At 47.2% G+C, this 21,843-nt stretch overlaps 1 protein-coding gene across 9 annotated transcripts in view; it reads left to right on the top strand.

The window, feature by feature from the left end:
- The first annotated feature begins 439 nt into the window (after window positions 1-439).
- Window positions 440-21,843, top strand: part of EBF1 (EBF transcription factor 1) — a 283,451-nt gene continuing 262,047 nt past the window's right edge. For 6 of the 9 annotated variants that reach the window (XM_054841802.1, XM_054841801.1, XM_054841800.1 and 3 more), the window contains exons 1-6: window positions 441-1,367; window positions 2,781-2,937; window positions 3,232-3,295; window positions 3,576-3,631; window positions 12,862-12,935; window positions 19,999-20,067. In XM_054841802.1, coding sequence (XP_054697777.1) covers window positions 1,234-1,367; window positions 2,781-2,937; window positions 3,232-3,295; window positions 3,576-3,631; window positions 12,862-12,935; window positions 19,999-20,067 — 554 coding nt within the window. In that variant the 5' untranslated portion in view covers window positions 441-1,233. Of the gene's footprint in view, window positions 1,368-2,061; window positions 2,462-2,780; window positions 2,938-3,231; window positions 3,296-3,575; window positions 3,632-12,861; window positions 12,936-19,998; window positions 20,068-21,843 lie in introns of those variants that run through there. The other 3 variants (XM_054841809.1, XM_054841808.1, XM_054841803.1) reach the window with 2 other exon arrangements.

The following is a 21,843-nucleotide window of genomic DNA, read 5'->3' as shown; positions in this document are numbered from 1 at the left end:
CTGCCGCTTTTCCCCGCGGCTGCGGGCTGATGGAGGAGCGAGGACCGCGGCGCGCTCCTGCCGAGGGCCGGCGCTGGGGGGTCGGTGCGGGGAGCGGGGTGCCCCTCGGGGGGGGGTGTCTGTGTCCCCCCAGGTTATCCCCCCGCGGGTAGCTGGCGCGGGGCGGCCCGGGCGAGCAGCGCCGCCGCCTCGTTGGCGAACAAAGGCGCGATCGTGTTTGTGTTAATACCCCCCCCCCGGGGGGGGCTTCGGGGCAACTTTCCCCCGGGCCGGCCGGGGCGTCTGGGCGGGGCTATGCTAACGAGGTGGGCGTGGTCTCGCCCCCGCGGCGGCGGCTTGCGGGCAGCCATTGGTGGCGACGCCGCGGGGGGGGGGAGAGAGGTGACGCTATGCAAATGAGGGGGCGGGGCGACCACGGCCCCGCCCCCCGCCCGCCGGGGCTGCGGGGCTCGTGTTCGGCGGCGGGGACAGTCAAAGTGGCTCCCATAGGGAGAGACGGCGAGTCCGCCCCGGCGCTGCGGGAGAGGGAGGGGGCGCGGGCACCGGGAGCCCCAGGGTCTCCCTCCGTCCGTCTGTCCGCGCCGCCGCCGCGGGTGCGCCCCTCTCGCTCCCTTCCCGGCGTGCGCCCGGCTCCGGCAACTCGCTTCCTGCGCGGCTGAAGGAGGGAGGAGAGCGCGCTTCGGCTGGGAGAGGAGAGAAGAAAGAGGGAGAAAAGAAAGAAAGAAAAGAGAGAGGGGGAAAAAAAGGGGGGGGGAAACTTGCCTCTCTTGTCACTGGAAAATGACACTTGATGTAGCAGAGCCTGCCGCAGCTCCCGTTCGTCCTATTGTTTCTTAAACTGCCATCTGAGATTTTTTTTTTTTTTTTTTTGCCTGCTGCCATCCGAGGGGTGTCTTCATACAAAAGGGACTTCAAGTATTCCTCCGGCTTGCGAGCGCTGCAACCAGCCCCCAGCACCCCGCCAGCCCCTCCAAGCACCCAAACAAACTGCACACGCAGCAAACAGCAGCAACAAAACCGGGCTCTGATTGCCTCTGGATTTTTTTTTTTTTAATGTGCGTGCCTGTGTTTGCTTTCTCTGACTTGCTTTGATTCCAGAGATCAGCTGCAGAGAGAGAGAAAAAGAGAGAAAGAAAGAAAAACCCCATATATAACAGTCTGCCTGGCGATTTTATCACTTTTTTTTTTTTTTTTTGAGTAAAGAAGGAAGATTTGCGCCGTTGTTTCTGATTCATGTTTGGGATTCAGGAAAGCATCCAGCGGAGTGGGAGCAGCATGAAGGAAGAGCCCCTCGGCGCGGGGATGAACGCGGTGCGGACGTGGATGCAGGGAGCCGGCGTCCTGGACGCCAGCACGGCCGCTCAGAGGTAGGCAGGCTCCGCGCCCGCGCCCCGCTCCGCGCCCCGGGGCGCACGCCGCCTGCAGCGCTGCTCCCCGCGGGCAGCGCCTTTCCCCCTGCACCAACAAAAAGCCGGCCCTGGAGCTCTGCTAACAGCAGTGAGTTTCGCGTAGATGTCGCCAGTTAAATATTTATCCCTCTTGTCCCATAGGAATGATTTTTTTATTAAATAATAATACTACTAATGCTAAAGGAAGCGGCGAGTTTCGCTAGGTAGGAATAGGTGGGTTTTAATCTCTCTAGCCCCTTGTGTTCGCGCGGAGGAAGGAGTTTTCAAAACTATGTTTGCTGCTGTTTTAGTCTTAAGATCTCCAAATGACACTTTCCTCCTCCGATAAGCAGCGAGTTGTGCACGGATGTATCCAAAATATATTTCTCTACCTCGCTTTCTTATCCTCGTCGGGATCAACAGCCTCCCTTCTTCTCCTCTGATAAGCAGGTAGTTTTGCAAAGCTTTCTCGAGGAGAAATTTAATTCGAAGCCCCTTTGTAAAACCACTGCCACTTATCTTAGATTTTTTTTTTTAAATAAATCCCTTCAAACAGGAGGTGGATTTGGCGAAGCTGCGCCCAGACTCGCTTTCTCTCCTATTTCTCCTTCTCCCCATCTTCTTCCCCGCGAAAAAAAATCCCCCAAACCAACAAAAAGCCAACAACCAAAACCAAACCCTGATGCCGTATTCGCAGCCGGAGCCCTGGAGCCGGCATCAGCTAAGAAGTTTAGTGTTGACATCTCCCGGTGTCTCCCACCTCGCCCCGCACCCCTCCCTTTGGAGCCCTCTAAGGAAGGGAAAGTTTCTGCAGGGACAACCCTGAAATATTTCAAGTTGTCTCCTGGGCTGCCGTCGCGGTGTTTACCCACCACTCCGGCGAGGGGAGGAAAGGCTCGCAGGACTGAAACTGAAAGATAAGGCACATGGGCGCTGGGGTGACAGCTTTGAGCCGAGTTTGAGAAGTGGCAGGACCGATGCCGCTCCGCGGGGCAACGCGCCGGCGGGGCTGAGCGCGGCTCCCCCGCCATGCAGGGCCGGCTGCGAGCGGGCACGGCCCCCGGGGGGGGTTGGTGGGTGCTGGTGTCGGGTACCGGGGGGGGGAGGCTGTTTGGCGCTTCGGGCTCGCCGCAGGGCGGGATGGGGTCGGGGCTGTGCAGCGCTCCCGGCTCCGCGGGGTTTCGACGTGGCCGTGCTCGAGTACGCCTTTCTCCTGGCCCGGAGGGAAGAACCCCGGGGCGACTCGGGGGAGGGGGGATGGGAGGGGGGATGCTCAGCCCTGGGAGAGCTCAGCCGGGTCCCGGCGGGGGAAGGCCCGGGAGCCGGCTGGCGGCGGGGGGCGTGAGGCCGCGTCGTCGGGGCTGCCGCTAACTCGCGTCTTTCTGGTCCCAGCGGAGTGGGTCTGGCCCGGGCTCACTTCGAGAAGCAGCCTCCTTCCAACCTGAGGAAGTCCAACTTTTTCCACTTCGTCCTGGCTCTGTACGACCGGCAGGGGCAGCCCGTGGAGATCGAGCGCACCGCCTTCGTGGGCTTCGTGGAGAAGGAGAAGGTGAGTAGCCCGGTGTCCCGCAGGGGCTCGGCCGCCTCTCCCGGGCCCTCCCCGCTCTACTCCCCCGGGCTGCGGCACGGGCTCGTCCCGGGAGTCACCGCCACCGTTTTACCCCGGCCTGGAGGGCATCCGGGGAGGGGGTCTCTCACGATCCTTTGCTGTTCCCGGGGTAGGGGAGGGGGCTGGGAGCTGCCCCGTCCAGCCCCGGGAGCACCCGGCGTGCGAGTGATGGAGAAGCTTCATATGTTATTTTTTTCTTTTTCCTCCGGCCTCCCGTGTCGTCTTTGACTTCAGGAAGCCAACAGCGAAAAGACCAACAACGGGATCCACTACCGCCTGCAGCTGCTCTACAGCAATGGTAAGGGCTGGGAGCCCCCGCTGTCAGCCCCACCACCCCCGGCTGCCCTCCCGCCGCCTCCTCGGCTGTAAAGCCCACTAGAGGCTGGGAACCCGCTGCCCCGGCTCCCCTCCGCTCCGCGCATCCCTGCGCTCGCTGCCCGGGTACAGCCCGGCCGCGGCCAGCGCTGCTGGGACACGGGCGGCCCCGGGCGGGAGCCCCGCCGGGCCCGAGCCCTCGGGCGAGCCTGGGCGCGCTGCCGCCGGCCGGCCCCTCTCCTCACACCTCTGCCTTGTTTCAGGGATCAGGACGGAGCAGGATTTCTATGTCCGACTCATCGACTCCATGACCAAGCAGGTAGGTGCTGCGGGACGCCGGCGGCGGAGGGTGGGTGTGTGTGTGTGTGTGTGTGTGTGTGTGTACGCTGACGGGGGGGGGAGGTGGCAGCCGTCGGGGCGGCCCCCGGGAGCGCGGCGGGGCGGCCCGCGGAGGTGAAACCCGCCCCCGCCGGGAAGCGGAGCCGCTCTGCTCCGGCGGGGAAGGGGCTGCCGCCTCCCGCGGGGCACGGCCGCGCTCCCCGCTCCGCAGCCGCGCCCGGGCCCCGCGCAGCGGCGGGGGCCTCAGGGCCGAGCCGCGGGGACCGACCCCGGCGTCGGGGCTGCGGGGCGGCGCGGAGGGTCCCCGCGGGACCCTGCCCACCGCCGGGCTTGGGAGCTCCGAAAAATACAGGCGACCCTCCAGCCGTCCGAGTCCGGGCCGGGATTGGTTTTGCCGCTTAATTAATAAGAATTAACCTCCGGCCTCCCCCAGCCCCTCAAACGCCGTCAGCACAAGCCGCTGCTCAGCGCGGGGCTGTGTCGGTCCGTCGTTTATTCGCGCCGCCGCCGGGTCCCGGGGCTGCCGGAGGGGCGAGCACACCGTGGCACATTTGCATGTCGGAGCAGCCCCCCGAAACGCGGCGCGGGGAGCGGCCAGCTCGGGGTCGGACTTCGGGCAGGGCTGGAGGGCAGCAGAGCTTGTCCGTGGCTTAACCCGCATTTTAAGCTTGCTCTTCGGCTTCCCGAAGAGAGTAATAACGTGCGTGCCTACCTGTAAAAAATACTTTTCTGTATGAAAACAGTATTTTTACAAAGGGGCTATCTGAACGAATCGATTCTCTCTTTTTTAAAAAAAATGTTACTGTAGCTTTTTCTTCTGCTCCTGTCAGAATATTTTTCTCTTATAATAGGTTTCTTTTAAATAGTTGGGATCGCTTTTAAGCCTTTTTATCCTTAAGATACGTTTTCCCCCTCCTAATCTGTTTTACTTGTTTAAAAAAAAATCCTTAAATTTTATTTAGGAAAAACATTAAGGTCTGTTTGTACCGATAGGAAAAGTCGGTCCCTGTATGTTGTCTGTAGGGAAAAAAAAACCCTCTTGGCTTGTATTTGGATTTCTTTTCTACAGCAAAACATAAAGCTCTAAGGGCTGAGTTTGTTTTAGAAAACTCTCTTTGATGGTCCCAAAACATCTTTTCCTGCTATTGAAGACTGTCTTTCAACAGAAAAAAAAAAAAAAAGAAAAGAAAAAAAAAGAAAAAAGGAACTTGGATGAATTTTACTAGAGAATCCACTATGCATCTGAACTCTGTTAAACTATACACTTCCAAACAGAGCCCATTCCCTGTAGGAATTAAAACAGCAGCAACATAGTCTGCTTCATAACAAATCTTGGAAAGCATTTGCTGCCATTCCTTGTTTTTCAGGCACAAATTGGTTAGTTTGTGTTAAAAGTAACAAAATCTTCCTGATATATGAACTCTTTTTAGTCCTTTTGGACCTTATGTATTTCACTGTAGATCGTATGAGAGAGGCTATCAATAAATATTATCTTTAAATAGCTTTCCTATCATTACGGAAATGCAAAAGCCTCTGTTCATAATCCTGTTGAAAACAGAGCCTTGAACTCATGTAGAGCAGCAGATTCAAAATAATTTTCTTAACAAAGGCATCTTGCATATGAAGAGTTCATCCTAAGGCACTGTTTGACCTCTTGGTCTCTCATTATTATCAAGTCATCAGAGGGTCTTTGGAGAGAAAGGGGAAAAAAACCCCTGAGATACAGTTTATTTGTAAAACCTACCATGTAGCTTTAAAGCACATTCACAATGAAGAAGAAGAAAAAAAAAATCTGTCTGATTTCAGGAAGTCTTACAAAAACAAAGTTAGTGCAAATTACAGATTTTGGGGAAAGTGCGATAGAGTCGAGAAGCGAGGATTTAAGAACAAAAGCTCTCTGAACTTAGATTAGAAAGCGGGGAGTAAAAAGCTATTTTAGACGCAAACATGTTTGCTTGTGTATTAATTTCGTGAATATAATTTCATTAGGCACAACTATAATTGCTTATGAAAAATAGGGCATTGTCATGTCAAAACTGTAGCATGTGCTGCTCTGAATTTTTTGGGGGGCCAGGGGCTGAATTCTCCCTCTTCTTTTTTTTTTTTTTTAATTCTTTCTTTTTTAAAGTGAAATCAGTTCAGAGTTGCGATCGCTTCAGTTAGTGAATGCTTATTAGGAAGCGAAGTACAACACATGACAGAAGCTCACCCGAATGTTGAATAAATCATTTATATTTTACGACAGTGAATTGTATAGAAGATTCTCAAGTAACTTTCAAATCATCAAACTGTAATTAAATATTGCAAAGACTGTCTGAAAATTCTTTAATTTTTAATGAAAGTTAAATATATATTGTCAGTCTACTTGAAGGTGTAGTATTTTAATGCATGACGCTCAGAACAAATTGGATAATGAAATGATTACTTTTAAATGAAACTGTTGCAGAAGCGTACATATTTCAGCTGGCAAGTATCTTCTCGATACTCATACACGCACATTCGCACACTCAATAATTGTGAATTCCCAGACTGAAATTACAGCTACTCTGAGGTTTCTGGTGGCAAATTAAAAATCCCACAGAAGCAAAGCTTGAATGAGTTAGGTTCCCCAGATCATACAGGAAAGCATCTGTGGCTCTTTTTTATATTAAATAACTTTATTTTTTTTTAAATATGGACACATCAGATTTAAATGTATTCTCTTTGTCTCAGTTATAAATGGCAAGGTTTTGTACAGCTGCGGATTATTAAGTTAGGTAAGATAAAATAAAACCCATTCTGCAAATCAGACCTCGATTTCTGGATATAGGATTGCTGCTCCTAGATTTAACATAAATGTCCCATTAGCAGCATGTGTTATATCAGCAGGTAGACAGGCAGGGCTTCACTATGCCGGATGCTGTGTAGGTAATAAATAGTGGATATTCTGGCTCCTGGAGAGTTCTTGATCTGAGTAAGTCAGGGATTTGTTTGCGTGGCTGTGCCCAACTAAGAAACTCATGGCAGGAGTCCTGTCATAGGTAGAATACGGGGAGCTACGTGTCCCGGCGCGCGCGTGTGTGTTCTCTGTCAGCTGTGATGCAGTATGGGAAGCGGGGCTGGAGAGTGGCGTTGCTGAAGTAACCAAGAATTTTGTTTGAACCACAACCTAGGGCAGATCCGGGGTGTAGGGATGAACTATGCATGCGCTGCGCCCAAACATGAGCTTTCGTTGCACACGTGCTCCTCGGTAGCCTGGGCTGTGGGACTTCCAAATCGGAAAGCCGGGCAGGATTGGTCTCAAAGTGCATCATTTTGAGTTATGTTCAGGATAACGTGCTTGGCCTTTGGTAGTGGCCCCAGAGAAGTGTTGGGTAAGATGGGAATTACATGCCTTTGAGGGGTCTCGCTACATTTCTAAAATGCGCCCCTGTCATTTAAAATTGTAAATACTACTCACAAATCCTGAATGTTGCGGGGAAGTTCTTTTCAGTTAGGGTAACAACATTCGGCGTCAATACTGGCTTAATTAAATTTTCTTTTATGTTATCTTGGCACCTCATTTTATGTTGGGATCACATTCCTAATGTGCTCAAAACCCCGTAGGATCCCAAACTTTATAGCTGTTGCTTTCCATGAAGCAGCAGCTCCTACCGCAGTAGGTCTGGCTCTAACAATGATGCATTTTGAAATTGCCTGCAAAATGTGAAATATGTCTGCTCTAATAAAACTGGAGTTTTTGGGCAAGTCTAAGGATTTTAATATATTTACAGAGAAGAGATGCCTTCTATTTCTTCAGCTGTATTTTCATAAAGTTGAGATATTTCACTATTAGGAAAGATGGAGGAAATAAATCTGAAATACTTGTTCCCCACCCATTTTTCCTTCAGCCGTTCTCATCCATAAGATATAACGGATGCTAATATGGCTCAGGCATCTTAAAAATCATAAGTTTTGCACGATAGCTATTGTCTATTGCTGAGAGTCCTCATGAGTCAAAAATCCTTCCTTCAGACTTAGACTCTGTTTATATTTTGCTTTTTTTTCCCCCCAGTACTTTAACTCTGGATGCAAATGGTTTTTCTGTTGACTTCTCTATCATTCTCTGATGTCTGCAGATATTTGATCAGCTCTCTATTCTGTGCATAGCGTGGCCCTTCTCTGGCAGCTACACGCATGGGAAAAAAAATGTTATCAATAAGTTCAGAGGAGCCTCAGCAGACTCGGAGAAATTTCACACAAACATAAAACAAAACCTAACCCCTGTGACGGGGAAAGTTTACATTGCGCCAGATTTTAGCAGCTTTCTTGTGCCTTTGGTGAGATGTCAGAAGCGCAGGTGATTTTAATTTTCTTGTACAGAGAGGAATGGAGAAGTTTGGAATTTGCATGCATGATCAGGACCTGTGTTTGGGAAAATGTAAACTCATCACAGTGGAAAATGTGTTGTTTGGAGTCTGAGGGTGAAAACAAAGCTGAGGATTTTGGAGAGACTGCCTGAGCCAGATGGCCTGGTGCATTCCCAGTCTGGCAGCCCAACTGCTCCCTCCTGTATAATATACAGCCATTTGTTCTGGGATATTTACGCTAGAGCTGTTTCCATGTGAATGTTTGAAAACCGTTAAAAATGAACATATTAGGAGAGATAAATTTATTTAATTTGTGTGAATACGTCGATAAGCAGGCTGTGTATCAAAGGCAGAGGGAGACTGGATAAAATAATTAGATGCTACTGAATCGTGCATTGAGAGACACAGCAAGAACTAACCGTCCTCGCGCTGTGCTACTTGTCTGGGATAAACCTCACTGGGATGAGCTGAAAATTTGCTTGGGGAAGGGGTAAAAATTTGGGTAATTAAGGGTTAAGTATTCGAAGCCAAATAAATGTAATTCGCAGTTTTTTCTGTGTAGATATATAGCGGATACAACCCTAATCCTCTCTGGGTGAAATTCTGGCCCATCTGAAGTCAATTGCCAAGCTCCTATTGAATTCGGTGGGGCCAGGATTTTATTTTCTCTCTGTGTGTATGGCTGTATACGTCATTCCAAATCATTTTAGTTCTGTTTTTGAAAAGACCCTCATTTTAATGAGTTTTTCTTTCTCCTTTATTTCAATAAAGCTGATAGTTTGTTTTGTGAAACAGAGGAGGGATTTGAAAGCGAGCGGATTTAGACGCATGTTGGTGATTTCTCTCCTTCGCTTACTCTTTTAAAATCAAGGCCATGACATAACTGAATACTATAATGACCATGATCTCATTCCTTCAAGATTGTTTTTCATCCAGTTCAGAAAGCAGGATTGCTTGACTGGCAAACTGACACCACGAGATGATTCTGCCCTCAGTTGTACCAGCATAAATCTGGATTTATTCAGGAATCGTTAAGGACAAAATCCGGCTCCATATTTTTCCAACTTATTCACCAAGTCTTTTACTGCTTTATCCTGCTGTCTTTACTGGGGAAAAAGTGGATTAAATGAGAACTGTAGTCATGACGTTTATATTACACCCCCCCCCCCATTTAATTTTTTTTTTTTTTTTTTTTTAATGAACTCTGACACTGAAAAGTTTAGGCAGATTCTCGGACACACTTGTTGTCTAGAAGTGACTGCAATGTACTCAATTTAGTAATTTTTATTTGCTGGCAAGCAGTGAATTGCATTTGATTTAACTTTTTATGCAGCTTTATTTAAATGGAAGTGAGGAAGTCTTATATTTTGACACTAATTTTTCGGGGCCTGATTTTGAAATCCGTTTGTGCATGAGCGATCGTTACTCATTGGGACTTCTTGTAGAAAGGTTACTTGGGTGAGTAATGGCTTACAAAATGGAAGATGAATTTTGTGGGGAAATGTTTAAGTCGTTCAGGAGAAGAAGAACTATTTTGAAATGCTTATGAAATACACCGAGTTAAAACTACATGAAGTAAACAAAAAGGAAAAAAAACAAAGTCTATAATTTTGCATTTCCTTTGCTGGTGTTTTGTTGTGCAACCCTGATGTGTATTTGCAGGCTTATTTTTAGCTCTGCTGTGGTCTAAGTTTATACACTGTAACTTTCACTTTATCTCTCATTAATGTGATCCCTATTTGACAAAATCACGACGATGTTAGCGCGACAAGGAATCTTGCCGCAATCGCTCTGTTTTAAAGCCTGAACTTTAAAAAATAACAATTTAAAAAAAAATCAAGACAGTTTTGTTAAAAGAGTAGCTTTTCAAATCTTAAAAGTTAATTTTTTTCACAACAGTAACATTGTAGACCCTTCCTGTAAAAATACTTCTGGCAGCTATAACGATCTGAAACTTTACCAGTTCCTGTTTCCTTTTTGAAACTAATTGTAGAATTTATGCTTTAGAGCTGCGCAGTTTGCAAGACGGTAGAGTATCTGTAATGCTCTCAGGCAGCCATTCATGGGAGTAAACAGTTGGTGCTTTACACACCCGTTCGCACAAGTAAATTGGGACGTAGGAATAGGAGCTGGGGATGAGTTGCTCAGAAACGAACTCAGCAATTCCTCCTGCTTCCTAGAATTTCCCAGGAATTCCTGCAGGAATAGGGTATCGCGGGAGTATCTGAGCTTAACGGGGAGAAAACAAAACGTACCTGGGTACAACATCGGTAATTAAATGCAAATAAAATGAAAAGCAAATCCTTAACGTAGAGGAAGGCAGAAGAATGTCATGCACGCAAAGAAGGGATCACTGATGCTAAACACAACAGACAAGGTGATTATGTACCACAGTGTTGACTCTGCCCGTTCATTATTGCTATTTAGTTGAGTTATTTAAGCGGGTACCTGGAGGTTAAGTAAGCATAGCAGCAGGAAGAGAAGAGGAAAAGAGAGGGGAGGGGGAAAAAAAGAAAGTAAATTTTGCGTTCTGGTTTGTCATTTCTAGTGCTTCCTCAGCTTTGCTGGCAATAAGGTAACCCATACTGAGTAAATTTATTTTAATATTTGAAAGCCTAAGAAGAATGAGCCAAGTCCAGCAGTCCTCTCTCGGGCGCGATTCCCCCCGTGTCATGCTGTGATTTTCTGGAGGCGAATGGGGACTGGAGCGTTTGTCGCCACTGAAGGTCTCGGGGGTCGATCTGCTCAGTACCCCCATGCTCTGCGCTCCCAGAGGCAGATTATGCTTTAATTATTAAGTTCAAAAAGTGCTGTGAGCTCCCCCCTTGCCTGGCCTGTCCCATTGTCAGGTGGAAGCCGAATTGGGGGTTTCTGGAGTCTTTGCAATGTCCCCACTGACCGACCCCATCATTTGTCAGCCGGTTACTTTGATCCCCCGGTTTTGGCTGGAAGAAGCTTCTCCCCATCTTCCCCTTGAACACACGGAGGTGAGGATCTTCTGAATTTGTCCCACCTCCTGATGTAACACATGGATGACTGTAGTGCCATCTTCCAAGGCTTCTTGCAAACCAGCTGTAGCTCTCTTGGGCACCGCCGTGGAAGCACTCCAAGGTGTGGGCCAGGAACCGAGCGGGGACGCGGGGTCCCAGCTGGGGCCAGGGGGGGTTGCTGTGGTGGTCTCTGTGCTGCGTGGACTGTGCATGCGTCCTGCCACCACTTTCATGTCCCCTTTATGTGAGTGCGGGGTTCGCAGGTTTTGTGCCTCGATGGTGGGAATGAGGGAGCAGAAGTCAGGTGAAACTCCGTACCGGGTAGTTGCAATGGCACTGGCGGCCTCTGTTTTATCTTATCAGCAGAATAAAAAACCAACCCACTGGCTCTCAGGTTTTAGGGGAATGCACATAGCAAAACAGAAATGAAAAAATCAACAAAGACAACACCGCCTCATTCCTGATATTATTTATGGAATCATTAAATCATTTTATAATGCATAATATTAATATTGCTTATTACTGTTAAAATGGTGTTAAAAATCAGCTTATGCTTCTTCAGATTTACGTGTCCTGAGATCTGTGCCCTCTTTGCAGGTACAATACCTCTTACCCTTGGTGGGTTATATTTGTAAGCACTGGGAAAGCAGTTCATATGATCTTACTTCATCATATATTAAGATAATTTATTTTTTCTCAGTGTTTTCCACACTTATATTTTATGGAATGAGACTACTTTGAAATGGATTTCACCCATAAAGAATACTTTTTTATTTTCAATATCTATTTTATCATTAGCTTTAGGGATACCCATATCAGATGTCATTTTATCTGCAGAGTTTGTTCCCCAATTTCTTCTTTTTAAGTCTGTATTTTAGAGGCTGAAAAGGTCACACCAAGGTCAAGGGTAGAGCTGATGCTCAGATGCAGAGGTGGTCATCCCTCCAAGGCTGGGGGTCTAACCATTGATCCCAGCTCTGGAGTGGCACCTCCACGCTATCAAAAGATGCTCTTACAAAGGCAACTTCTTTTCACTCTTATTTTACTGTTGAGGGGCTGGTGCCCGGGACCAGGGGTGGTCAGAAAAACCTCCGTCCTGATCAGATGGAAGCCCTGAACTGAGCGGGCTGTGAGCGCTAACCTAGTTAGCGTGTAATGCCGATCCCTCGCTGTCGCCGCTGGTTCTGCTGGTGGGAGCACTGCAAGCGTAGACTCTTCTTGAAATGCGAACACACCGTCTTTCCACAGTTTTAACTTCAAGGATTCTCCCCGTGCTATCTCAGAGTCAAATTTCTCAAGCTGGTTGATCCTCTGTTTGTTTTGGTATCCTCTGCTCTGGTAGGGTCTGCCTCTCACTTATTTATATCCCTGTAGCTCCAGAGTCGCTCTCTGGCAAGCCGTGGATCACGGGGTTCAAGGGGAGAATCAGGCCCAGGCGCTTTCTCAGGAGCTACCAGGAAAATGCCTGGGCTGTGCAGCTTTTGTAATTAAAAATACATGAGCGCTCTCTTTTCTGCCTTTTTTTAATGAATAGGACCCAAAGTATGCCAAGCCTTGCTGGTTTTTTGTTGGGTTTTTTTTCCTTCTTTTTTTAATGCTATTAGGTTTATATTTTATTCTGAATTGAAAAGAAAATTGTGGTTGTCTTGACTACTAAAAAAACCCATCCTACACACTGCTTGAGAGATGTGCAACGGAGAGGAGGGAATTTAGCTGTACTCAGCTTGTGTTGTTTTCCAACTGCAAGTCTTGGAGCAGGTTCGGTGGAGACGCGGTCTCTTTACCCTGCGACTTGGCTTGCAACTCCGGCTGCGCCTTCGGTTACCGCGATGCCGTTTTATTTTCTCCAAACTCAACTCGATGCACAGCTAAAAAATGTGTTTTGTTTCTAGGCGATAGTATATGAAGGCCAAGACAAGAACCCAGAAATGTGCCGAGTTCTGCTCACGCATGAAATAATGTGCAGGTAAGAAATACCCCGCTTCCAGTTAATTAGTGATGAGAAGATGAACGTGTCTCTCAAAATCTAGGTTGAACCTGCAGCTATTTTCGGACTTATATTTATCTTTCTTGCATTAAACAATCCCAAAATAACACAGTTCAGTGTGTGTAATTAGCAGCAAGGTCTCAGTCGTCACACTAGTTTTCAATTATTTATAAAGAGTTATTCTTAACAGAACGCTACTGGTTTTCATTTAGACACCGTAGCCCACAGAAGGTCTCCTCACCAAAATTAACAGTCAATTATAGTCTTCTAGCAATAAGCGTCTCTGTCCCCAATTCCCAACAAAACCTCCTCAGTGAGGTGGCAAAATATTTATTTTTTTTTTCTTTTTTTTCTGGATGTGCATTAAGACTTAAGTCAGGAGTCCTGTTTCGTCCCGGTTGCTGCTCACGCAAGGTCCCCGCTCGGCCGGAGCGGAGCAGGTGATGCTGCTCCACGCAGAAGATGTCTGTCTTGTTGATTTTCTTTAAACTTCCCCGTGCAGACTTGGCTCTGCCCTGTGCTCTCCTCCCCGGAACATGCCTGCCTGGGCTTGGTCACTTAAATTCAGAACAGTCAAATATTTTCTCTCCTGAACGTTTTACTTCTGCAACGGGCAGCTGCTTCCTTCTCTTTTCTGGCTGACTGAAACAGGTGAAGCCTCTTCTACTTTGTTTTTACCACAGAGAAGGCAGCATCTTCCCACAGACCCCTCTGACACCTAGGAGAGCTTGACCTTGCCGTCTCATTAAAGTTAGTGGGTGTTTTTTGCATGTCTGAAAAAATCATTTGTTACATGTTATTCGATGGCAGAAAATAATTCCCTGGTGGAAGACGAGGCGTTCTTGCATAAGCTCATTGTTACAATCAGTTGTTTTAAGACTGTAAAAATGCCATTGCATGCGTTGTAACTTTTACAAAACACATTTACTAAAAAGGAGTAACTTGAGGGTAAAGACTAGTACCCACTTCTAAGAGAATAAACTTGGATGAGGGTTTCCTGGTGGGGGAGAGTCTTAAACAAAATATTCAGATGGAAACTTCTCTGTTGGTTGATTTTTTTTTTTTTAAGTTATTTTTTTCACTTTTGGCGATCTGCATGTTTTGTCCTTCATGACAGCTCCTCCCTGATAAAACCCCGCTCGAGGGCAGAGACAGAGCTGCTCTCCTCGCTTTGCCAGCCTGGGCGAAACCCCACTCAGCGCCCCAAAATCTTCCTTGCGGGATTTGGGGGATTTTAGTTTTCATGTCATATTTTTCTAGGCTGCTTCAGCTAGGTTTGGCTTCTTCCACGAAACCAAAGATAACCCATTAGAGCTCGAGAACGATCAGAGCAGATGGGTATCTCCAAGAAGTGCCCGAGCTTCTGCTGCCGTTGGGAGCTGCGGCGTTGCTTTGCTGAGGACTCCAGGCTGGTTCTCCCTTTCCAAATGGAAACCCAGTCCTGCTGACAACTCGCAACTGCCCTAAAATTCATTGGCCCAATTAGCACCACTTTCACACGAGATACCTAGCTAGGAACAATTCATGGAAATATTAAAGGAGGCCCCTGACCTGATAAGGCTGAAGCGTGTGCTTTGCTGTGCTCCTGTAAGCAGCCCAGTAAAACAGTGGGACTGCTTACGTGAGTAAAATTAAGCACGTGCCCAAGTGCCTGCAGCGTCAGGGTCTGAATCCGCCGGTAGTCCGGGCTGATGTGCCCTCCTGATTCTTAAACGGCAAGGTTTTGAGGAAGGAATTACATCTGCCTGCCACTCACTGAGCCATCCGTGCAAGAGTAAGGATCACCTACTTTCGTGCATTAATTTTCTTACAAATGCTGTAGAAACATAAAGAGTAAGAAGTAAATTGAAACTTTACATAGAGGACTGAGTTTTAACCAGAAGACCAAATACCCGTATCAAAGATTTACAGCCACTCAATATACTTTGACTGAGACAAAATCATTTCCGTTCTGGGAATGTGGAAAGATGTGCAGCCTTCCCCTTTATTAAAGCACTTTACACTTTCTTTGTTCTTAAAATTCACTGGATGGGGAGCTTTATTCTTCTGCTTGTATTTGCTTACTGCTACTCCTTGCTTTGTGTTTCATGACCATAAGGTGGAGGGGTAGCAAAAAATAAATATCTGACCATGGTAGGCAAATGCTGTGTGCCCGACAGGGTGGGGGAGACATATTCAAATTTCTTACAGCTCATATTAGATATTAACCGTTTCCTTTTCTGCCTATACATGTGTAAGAGGGTGCTGTTTGTTTACCAGGCCGCTTGACCCTATTGCACAAATCTGTCATCTATTGTGCTGCTAACGCTCTTTTAAATTGCAAATCTGATGCTCTTTAGGGGTCTAGAAGGGAAAAAAAAATTCTCTCTCCACACCATTCTGTTTCTCTTGATTTCTTGCCTGTTGTAAGTGGAAGTTGGGATGTGCTGAATTTGCACCAGGGGTGCAAATGCAGCCTCAATTATAAGCATAAAATTAGAGTCTGTTCCCCATTAATCAGCCCAGCTAATTGCTATGCACTACCATTAGCCATATGGTGTGAAAGACAGCTTGCTCTCCCTAAGATGAAATTTCTTCATTTCAGACATGAAATAGTGAGGGCTCTGTATTTTAAAATAGCTTGTTTTAGATATTTAATTTCTAAACAACTTTCAGCAGTGCTTTCTATCAAGGCTAACTGCACAATAAAACTTTGCATTTATGTGACAAAGCTGGGTATTTATAGTATACTACAACTATGGCACGGAAGAGACAAAGAATTCAAATGTATAGGAGAGTTCTGGTTGTAGTAGGAAAGCGGGGCTGAGGTTTGCTTCAGGTGGCTGTTTATTTCAAAGGATTTCATTGTGTTTTGTCAAATATAAAAATCTACGCTGTTGGCGAAAATGTTAATAGCTGGGGAGAATTCACAGCCTCAGTGGAATTTATTAGTATTGTAGGCAGCATGGGGAGGGACATCTATAGTTAATATTGCCTCAACAATTTCCATTATGAAACCTTCAGTGGCTTACAGCTTTGCCAAACTTAAACTGTTCTGGCTGAAATGTCCTTTGCAGGGTGTCAGCCTCAGGCTGACTTTCTTTGGAAAGTTTCAGCTAAAATGGTTCAGTGATTTCTGAGAATGAGGTTGGAGTAAAATATGGTTTTTGTCTGTGTAAAATAAAATCTTACAGCTGTTTTGGCAAGAAGGTCCCATACCTCCCTGCTCTGGGGCGAGGAGCCTGTTTGGGGCAGGGGTTGTCCCAACCGCATCGACTGCGGGATGGAACCCACCTCGTTGGGAGCTTCTGCAAAATCTCCAACACGGACTCGCTAACGACTTGTTAGAGCCTTTCAGCTAAATGATCGGAAAGTCACATTTGCGCTGGCCACGTGCCATCGCCCCATAATTTCTCATTGTTCATTGTCCCCGCAGAAAGCCCGAGCATGCAGATACACAAAGCAGGGCTCCTCTTGCGAGCGATGCTCCTGGTCCCCGCGCTGGGGTGGGGACGGGAGGATTTGGGGGTGCCAGACATCGGGGTGAAGAGGCAATCTCCTGTGCGCCCGCAGCGGGGCCGGGCAGCGCGGGATAGAGATGCTCCAGCGCAGCGAAGGGAAGAGGAAGACATGGAGCAAGATGGCAGGAGGGCAGCAGGTCCCCAGAGGGTTGGGGTGAGGACAAAGGCAGCAACAAAAGCTGGGAGTGGTGGTGGCCAGGGGACAGGGAGGCCTGTGAAGGGGCAGGAGGGGGATGGCGTGGGGCTTGGACATGAGCCCTGGGGACGGCGAGGATGGCAATAGGAGTGGGGGAAACCTGGGGTAGGCAGAGATGGGGTTGCAGGAGCTGGAAGGGGTTGTAATGGCAAGGGACTTCACTACAATCGAGGACTACTTGTTTTAAAAACAAACAACCCCCAAACAAAGCAATTTTTGCAGGCTTTTTCTTTGGGCCAGGATGACATTGTGCCTGAGCTGAGGCTCCTTGCCCCACTTGGGAATGGGCATCACGGAGGGAGAGCGAGGACAAGTCCTTCCCTCCTGGCTGCAAGGAGCCGTCACTCGGTGCCTCTGCCCGCGCTTCCACAGAGCCTCGCTGGGAGCTGGAAGGTTTCTACGTGACTTGAAGAAACTCCTGGGAATTTTTAAATTCCTTCAGGGAAAGCAAAAAGAGCGCTGAATATTTAGGAACTTTTTTGCAAGTGTTAAGCAGGCACTAAAAGCCAAAGCTTTCGAGGCAAGTTGAATAAAAAGCACTTCTCGTGCCACACAACCAGGTCTCAAACTCAGGGTTTGCATGACGTTTTAGTTCTCTGCATAGAAAAACTAAGGTAGACAAAGCCTCGGATTCTGCTCTTGGGGGGGGAAAAATGCAAAAGGCAAGCTAAGGTAATTATCTAGAATATGAAGGAACACGTGGGGTCTCCTTTCATGCCACAGAGCCACCAGACAGTGCGACATGCCAGCCGTGCACCCCTTCCACATCACCCTCAAACTGCAGTGCAAGGAGTAAGGTCTCCGACTATTACTTGGGATTATTGGGGTGCACTCTTGGGAAGCCCTATCCAAGCGAGGGGACCACCCGACGAGCAACGCGGTGTTTCCCTCGCTCTCCAAGCCGGGTTGTCCCCACTCACCAGCTCCTGACTCCATCCTGCTCGTGGCAGGAGGTGAGACCGAGGCATCCCTGTCTCCGGGGCCCTGCGGCCGCCTCTCCCGCTGGGTTCGCACCCCAGGAAGGTGCCAGCCTCCGAGCCTGGTGGTGCGTGGATGGTGGTATCTGCCCATCTCAGGCTGGGAGCCTGGGAACCTTTGCTCGCCTGAGTAAGTGTGGCAATTTCTGTCCCTCCAGTCTGCTGTGAGAATGTCAGGACTAGCCCTGATTTGCTTCAGTCACAAGAACTGCATTGTCTTAACTTGTGCCAACTCTGTTTCTAATTACATTTTAATCATTTAAAAATGATTAGCAGTTTTTATTGCCTTGTTTGTGGGTAAATTTTCTCACCCCACACATTCTAGCTGCACTCCAATGACAAGTCCTTTTATAGGCAAAAAAGCCCCCTGAACGTCCACATGACTATTTACCTACAGCATATTTTATTCCTTCCTAAATTTTAATACTTTCTGGGTGCCAAGGCTCTTGCATTTTCTGGTGGATCAATTGTGGTATTGTGCTGTAAAATTAAGCAGTTTTTTTTGGCAATCCCAAACAATGTAACTTCCACCGAAATGAAGATACCGCACATGTGTTAACTGTGAAAAGTTTCAGCCCTGAATAGTTGCCTTGAAGCTTTTTGCGGTGAAAAGAATTATGTATTTTCCTCTCTTTGAAAACAAAATTTATTTTTTTTTAACCATGTTTAAACAGGCTGTTTTTGTAAAAGGCCCCCTTTTTTTGTTATCTTTAGTGTGGTTAGTTGCTTTATTGCTAATCTTGGTGGGTAACTGTATATTATTCACTCTATTGTTCAGCAACACAAGAGAACCTTTGTCATACTCCCAACAGGGCTATTTATATAGCGTGGCACTTCTGAGGGCTTCTTCCTGCCCTGATGTTCTTCCACCTTCTGCGGAAAAGAAAATAGTTCATCTGAGTAGGGGTGCGAGCAGTGGTTGCTCCTGCCCGCCGCCCAAAGCTGGCTGCTGAAATATGGGCGACGCGCAGGTCCCCAGGACGCCATTAGGAACGAGCTCGGTGGTTTCCAAAGATTTGGTTGCGTGGGGTCGAGGTTTACCAGAAAGATTGTTGAATGGAGAGATGTGCTCAGGTCTGGCCAAGGAGAGCAAACGGGGTGGTCCTCACTGCCTGTCACTTGGTGCCACCATAGGAGGGGGTCCCTGCTCCGCCAAGCCTCCTGCAGCCCTTGCCCCGCAGGAGCTGCCCAGGCTTCATCCAGCAGGTCCCTAGGGACCCAGGAGGGCTTGGGAAGACCAGGAGCTTCTTGGTATTTTTTTGTTATTGCTTGGAGCCTTGACTTCAGTGGGAGATTTTCTGTTTAGGGACCTCACCAAATAGGAGCTTTCCCTGCTAGATGGGTGTATCCTCCCTGGGGTGAGTGGGTGGGTGAAAGCCTGAGGCTTTGCTCACCTGTGCAGCTGTGACTTGGTCTTGTGGGTTTAGAAGGGCTGCTGGGGAGGGCAGGGCTCCTGCGGGCAGCCCCCTCATCGCTCAGCAGCAGCTCTAGATGCACCAGGAGGGATTCCCACCCTGAGCAGAAGCGTCTATATTGCCTGTGAGCTTACCTGCAATATATTTATGGCTCCTAATGGACAATAACCCCTGACAAGGAATCATCACAAACAACAATTTAACTTCTCTTAGGAAACAATGAGCCACCTTAGTTCAAAAGAATCCCAGCCTCCAGGTCAGCGATGGAGCAGCGCTTTGGGAGACGGAGCTTCTATTTCACATGCCTGCTTTGTATCTGACCTGACGCAGGGCACCAGCCGCCGGAGCTGTGCTCTCCATGGCATTAGCGATCATTAACATGCTCAGAAAACTTGGGGAAACGGGCATGCTCGAGCATAAAAAAGCCGCTGCCGATGGCGTTTGCATTTTAGCTCCCCCATTAACAAAAGCGTTTCTTAGAGGGAGAATAATTGTGCTTTCGGATTTCGGGGGGAGGTTTCCTGGTAGCTGAGAATTTGGCTCTGTGTAGAAGCAGCAATATCTTGTGGATGTGTAACATAAGCGTTAAGCAGATGTAAAAACCAGGCTCAGCAGGGAAAAAAAGCTGCCTTATTTTGTGTGCGAACGTATGCGGGACAACTGTAAAACCCTATGGAAAAAGGCTACAAATAGGCAGGTCTCCCTGTTTTGGGTGATCCTTGAATTATTATTTGTGAAAGGGGCAAAACCCCTCTCTTTTTATATTTTCCTTTGCTAACCAGCTGTGCAAGAAGTTAAACATAGTAATTAACCCATATGTGACCCACTACATTTGAGTGATTTCCAGGCAGGGACGGAGCGGTAACTCTAGCCGGCAATTTGAACCCACCATGTTCGTAATGATGATTTTACAGTGTAATGGTCGCACTAAATCCTTTCACTTTTGCTCTGTAGCCGCTGTTGTGACAAGAAAAGCTGTGGCAACAGAAATGAGACTCCATCAGATCCGGTGATAATTGACAGGTAAGGACTGCTATTGTTTCCTTCCATTTTTTTTTTCCCCCTCCTCATTATAATGAAACACCTGCCCTGTGTTGCTAATGGGGAAGAATTAGGAGTGTCTACGGATGAAATTTTGTTTTTGATACCGAATTAGTTGTGCTTTGCAATTGCGATTGCCATGGAAGGGCCATATGGAGGATAACGGAGCGACCTGCTCTTCGGAGGGCTCTGGTTCTTGTAACTGATTCATGTGCGTAAAGAGGAGATTTTTCTTTCTGACTTTCTGTGGCTCAATTCACATGCTGTGCCAGGGAAGCTTCAGGAATAAAATAATAATAGTTTGTGATTTATGAAATGTGGTTGGGTGCTTATAAATATTTAACTTTTATTTGAAAAATGTTTGAATCATTATCACTTTTAGCTACAGTAGTTCTGTTGGATGCAATCCATCTACATTTTAAGGTTTTTATTTATGCATAAAAACAGTTAAAAAAATAGATCCGCAAAGTAAGGGTTTTTTTTCTCCTGTGATTTTCTTTGGTTGGAATACTATTTTGACTGTATTGTCAGTTGATTAATTCATTTTTGCCTGTCTTAATTATTGTGTTTTTAAACAGATCCATATTGCTAATCTGACATCACCGAGTAAATCACTGTAGTACAATACATCTATTTTAGCTTTTCCAAGCCACGTGTTGTTTCTGTGCTAGCAAATTATGCAAAATGGTAGCCAAATAGTCATTTTTACATTTTAATTGTCCAAACTCGTTGCACGAAGCCGTGTGTGATAACCAGGTTACTATGCAGCATTCCTCTGGAAGAGTTAAATGGCCGTGAAGTACTGAAAGTGTCTGTCATCAGCTGGGGAAAGCAATACCCCTCCACTAACCTGTGAACAGACGGACCCCGAAGGGAAACTACCTATACGTATAGGGGCGAGAATATAGAGGAGTGTGCTCCTCCGTGCATTATTGTCTGAGCTAATGTTTGCTATGTTAAGTTCAAAGTACCGTCCGTGCCAGTGCGTCCGCGTTTATGAAGGCAGGTGACGAGGGCTGGATGCGCCGGGTGGCACACGCAGACGGCGGCCCAGGGACATGGCAGAGCTTTGCCTGGTTTGCGCTCACCCCGACTCTCAGGTTTACCGTTCTTGTTTGAATTTGGTACGAAAGTATATATGGAAGCTTACAGCAGATGTTTTGATTAGCTATAGTAACCAATCCTGAGGATGTTTAAATCTCAGAAGATATATCCAGCTATTTTAACGAGGCGTATTTTCATCTTCTGTGCGCATTAGGTAGTACCAGGGAAAGTGAGGGGGGAAAAAAACCCCCACAGTGAACTCTGTATAGAGATGTGTTTTATAAGCATGCTGCAGAGTTGAACACTATAAACATGGTGTTAGAGTGGCATTTTGAGTGACATGAAAGCTACAAAATTCACATGAATTTTTCATTGTACTGGAAAGTGAGATGTTAAGATGCTAATGGCAGGTTTACGGAAATATTTTGTTTAACTATCTAGTATGCAAAACTGCTAGTTGCAAATCCTTTTAAATTATGAAAGCCAGGGATGCTGTCTGTTACATGCTTCCTGCAAAGTGAGGAAAACAGTCACATGAAAAAACCCCAGATTTAGCTTCCTAGCAGTGATCAATTTATCAGTATTTACGTAAATTGATGCAAAAGGTACCAGTCCTGAAGATTATTATTAAAATGCAAGCTAAACATAATTTGAAGATGATAACACAAACCCTACCTCACCACCCGTACTGAATCACGCTCGGCTTGTGAATGG

This window comes from Grus americana, chromosome 14 (genome assembly GCF_028858705.1).
Source record: "Grus americana isolate bGruAme1 chromosome 14, bGruAme1.mat, whole genome shotgun sequence".
NCBI classification, from domain to species: Eukaryota; Metazoa; Chordata; class Aves; order Gruiformes; family Gruidae; genus Grus; species Grus americana.
This window is presented reverse-complemented; position numbering and strand designations above follow the sequence as displayed.